Raw genomic sequence first — 4,464 nt, forward strand, 5'->3', positions numbered from 1 at the left:
ATTGAGAAGAGGCTCACCAGCTGTATATAACACTTCCTTCAATAGATAAGTTGGAATGGCATCTAACTGACATGTTGTTGATTTAGCTTTGGTAATAACATTATACAGCTCTTCCTGTCCTGTACATGTAAAACAGTGTAGTTGTGGAGTTGTAGACGAGATTGTGTCAGGAGATGCTGTCAGAGGTTGGACCGCCACAATTGTTTTTCTAATGTTATCTATTTTTTTTGTGAAGAAATTCATAAATTCCTCACTACTAAACTGTGATGGAACACAATTTTCAGATAGCTGATTTGTAGTTAGTATAGCTACTGTACTGAAAAGGAACCTGGGATTGTTTTTGTTATTTTCTATGAGTTTGCTCAGGTGTTCAGCTCTAGCAGCTTTTAGCGCCTGTCTGTAGCTGAGCATACTTTTTTATTACACAATTCTAAATACCGATGGGTTACTTAACGTAATCCCGGGTTCTTTGATAACAGAGTGAGGTGTTTCACTATGGGAATCGCTTTGGGCATGACCAACTATGGAAGCTCTAATGACACCACGTCTGTCTTGACAGACAGGTCGACCTGAGATCAGGCTCCGCCCCACCTTTATCCCTCAGGTCGACCCCTTCTAACATCATTGCAGCGAGATTTCTTCCGTCCCGTGCAAGGAGGAAGTGCTGGTGAAACACCTCACTCTGTTATCAAAGAACCCGGGATTACGTTAAGTAACCCATCGTTCTTTTTCTAACTTCGCTCGGTGTTTCACTATGGGAGATATAGACTGCTACTTGCACAGGTAAATCACATAGGCTCAGAACGCCTGGCACTCAGCACTGCATGTGCCAAGGATGACTCAGACACATCTAGTCTATAAAACCGCACAAAGGTGTGCGGCGTGGCCCAGCCAGCTGCCGCACAAATATCCTGAACAGAGACACCCTTAAGCAGGGCCCATGATGTCGCCATCCCTCTAGTAGAGTGGGCCCTCAGACCCGTGGGAGCCTGAGAACCACAGCATTCATACGCTATAGATATAGCCTCCACAATCCAGCGGGACAGCCGCTGACTCGACAACGGCTTCCCTTTGTGAGGGGTAGCCCAAGACACAAAAAGCTGGTCCGATTTTCTGAAACCCGCTGTTCTCTTGACATACGTATGGAGGGCCCGCACCGGGCACAAGGAACTCAAGCCATCCTCCTCCTGAGGTGGGTGAAAAGCCGAAAGTTCCGTAACGGGACATCTATAAGAAGAATCCACCACCTTAGGCACGAACGAAAGGAAACCTTCGTGAGCCCAGGGGCGAACTGTAGACAGGACGGACTGACAGACAGGGCTTGCAGCTCGCTCACACGCTTAGCAGTCACTAGAGCCACAAGCAGCACCGTCTTAAGAGAAAGAAATTTCAGCCCTACGCCATCCACCGGCTCGAAGGGGTGATGAGAAAGGGCTTCCAAACCAAGGACGGGTCCCACTGAGGCACTAACCGCCGAGACACCGGCCTTATACGGCATGCACCTTTCATAAACCGGCTAATCAAAGGGTGCCGACCCGCAGGTTCGTTATTAAACCCGACGTGACATGCAGAAATAGCCGCCAGATACACTTTCAAAGTAGAAAAAGCTTTCCCTTTATCCAGCAAATCCTGGAGAAAACACAAAATGTCTCCCACAGAACACTGGAAAGAGACAATGTGACCGCGGCCACACCACTCCTCAAAAACTCGCCATTTATTGTCATAAAGCGTGCGAGTAGACGAGGCCCTGGCACTCTGGATAGTGTGTATAACCGATTGGGGCAAACCAGCCACACTCAAGTTCCACCTCTCACGGGCCAGGCCCAAAGAGCAATTCTGTCCGGGTGCGGATGATAAATCTCCCCGCCCGCCTGGGACAGAAGGTCCCTCCATGGAGGGAGTGGCCAAGGCTGATCCGACAGTAGCTGAATTATTTCTGCGATCCAGTGCCTGGAAGCCCAACGTGGAGCTATCAGAATCAGTGACAAGCTGAGTTCTCTGACCCTGGCCAGGGTGGGGGAAATCAAGCTCAGTGGAGGGAACGCGTAGAGAAGAACGTTTGGCCACGGGTGGCTAACGCATCCACACCCAACGGTGCATCTTCGTCCCTTAGAGAAAAGAACAGAGGACACTGAGCGTTTTCGCGAGGCGTGAGATCTCACGGTGGCCCGGCCGTATCTCTGCCATATCTGCTCCACCACCTGAGTGTGCAGTTTCCATTCCCGTACAGAGGGTTTCCCTGGACAATAGATCTGCACCCTGTTCCATACGCCTGGAACATGAGTCGCCCTGATGGACAAAAACCTTGTTTCGCACCACATTATCAGTTTCCTCGCCAACTGATGCAGCTGGAGGAGCGCACACCTCCTGCCGGTTGATGTATGCGACCACTGTGGAATTGTCTGTTTTCACCAACACATGTCGGTCCTTTATGAAAGGCAGAAAGTGTTTCAGTGCCAGAAACACTGCCAACAACTCCAAGTAGTTTATATGTCTCGGGATCAGCTGTGGTGGCCACACGCCGTTCACAGCTCTGCCCATAAGGGTCGCACCCCAGCCCTTCAAAGACGCGTCCGTCGTCATAGTAACTCGCGACGACACCGCCCCCAAGGGAATCCCCGACCGAAGAGTCGCGGGGCATCCCCATTGGCGGAGCGCTAAGACGCACGAATGTGTTATTTTGACCGGCCGATTGAGATGACGTCGGGGACATAAGCGCAACCGCGTGACCCATCTCTGAAAATCTATCATCATGAGAAGTCCCAGACGCACCACAGAAATCACTGAGGCCATTAAACCCAGCATTTGTAGGCACACTCGGAACGGGACCATAGACCCAGCCCGAAAACGGGAGCGACACTGAATGAGAGATGCGATTCTTCTCTCTGTCAGCGTGACTCGATAAGAGAGGGAATTTATACTGAGTCCCAGATATTCCGCGCGGGACACAATCGGCTCTTTTCCCTGTTTATTTTGAAACCCAAGCTGCAGAGATGAGTGACTACGCTCTCTGCATCTCTGACCGCTTGCTCTCTTGACGAGGAGCATATCAGATAATCGTCTATATAAGACAAAATCCGAATCCCGCTGTTTCTCAACGGCAAAAGAGCCGCCTCCACACACTTGCTGAACATTTACTGTGTTTTGTATTGTCGAACACTTTGCCCTCAGCCCGTGGGTTGGATGCGATGATGTAATCTTTATTGCACAATCGTCTGAACTGACGTGCGAAAGAACAAATGTCGGGAGTGCTTGGTGACACTGAACATTTTCCCTTAAGCCTCGAACTCGAGGAAAAACTAGAGAGGAAGCCCTTACGGAACTTAGAACCGGGCTGTGTTCCCCCTCTCCTTTTCTTCGCCAGCGGAGAAAGGAGGATAGGAGAACATTCGCGTGTCAGGTCGCACACTTCTTCTTCCGCTCCTCGGGGTGGGGCGGACGGTTTTTAGCCGCCATGGCCGCAAATGAATGCTTTCCCCACGGTCCCGATCCATCCGATCTCGGACGTTGACCAGCTTGCTGTCCGCCGAGAGTCGATCTTGAGCTCCTAGCGTTTATCGGTCTTCCCCTCGCAGCCGCGGCTGCGGCAAAACCCCGGCGCGCTGGCTGAGGGGGCGTGCTCTGAGACAGCTTACGAGGCAAACAGAGGTTGAATGCTTCGTCCTCCTGTTTCCTGAGAGTGCTGGTTTCTCTCATCTTCTCCAGAGCAGGACCGAACAGACCTTTAGCGCGGTCGTAGGCAGCATCCATGACGTCCGCTTTCTGTGTGTCACCCAAGCCTGACAGGTTGAGCCACAACGCTCTCTCACCTGACACAGCCAAACCCATCACGCGGCCGCAGCCCTGAACTGCGCCTCGTGAAGAGCGGAGAATTAGGTCGTTCACCACACAGATCTTGTCCCAAAGTACCGGGTTCGGGACTCCCGTGTCGAGCTGTCGTCCCATCTCCTCTAAAATCTCCGCCTGGTACGCGGACAGCAAAGTCACAGCGTTTAACAAGCACACTGACTGCGCTGCGTGTTGTACACCCTCTGATGGATGGACGCCGTCAATCTCGATTTTCCCAGGCAGCGCAATTTGAGAGGAGGCAGATATAGAACGCCGATTCGGATGGAGGTGATAAGCCACTGAAGGTTCCACGGCTGGGGTCCGCCAACCCCAGCTCCTCCATCCCTTGAATCTCCAGCTTGGAGCACCCTTTGCGGGAAGCTTGCTTTTGAAGGCTAGACCAGTAGCGAGACATTTCCTTCATGCAAGCTGGCACGGCGGGCAGGATCTGTCTAGCGGCGGGTTGAACAGGCGGCAGTCTTTTCCCGTCGTAAAGGTCTCTCACAGCTCCCTCCGCGTCCTGGGCCGCGGGCCAAGCTAGTCCTAGCCGCGGCTCGTTTGCATACCTCGTGCAGGTTACCTTCGGCCTGTGAGGTTGCATCGCCCGCTCTGGGGTCTGGACTGTTGGGCCGGGAA

The 4,464-nt window shown here is 52.3% G+C and overlaps 1 protein-coding gene across 1 annotated transcript; it reads right to left on the reverse strand.

Annotated features, from left to right (window-relative positions):
* Window positions 1-788: 788 nt before the first annotated feature.
* LOC124385208 lies at window positions 789-3,048 on the reverse strand. Its single transcript, XM_046848383.1, is given in 4 exon segments — window positions 789-1,264; window positions 1,267-1,452; window positions 1,455-2,073; window positions 2,131-3,048. Coding segments are annotated over 4 exon segments (2,199 nt in total).
* Between the last annotated feature and the right edge of the window lie 1,416 nt (window positions 3,049-4,464).

Source organism: Silurus meridionalis, chromosome 4 (assembly GCF_014805685.1).
Source record: "Silurus meridionalis isolate SWU-2019-XX chromosome 4, ASM1480568v1, whole genome shotgun sequence".
NCBI classification, from domain to species: Eukaryota; Metazoa; Chordata; class Actinopteri; order Siluriformes; family Siluridae; genus Silurus; species Silurus meridionalis.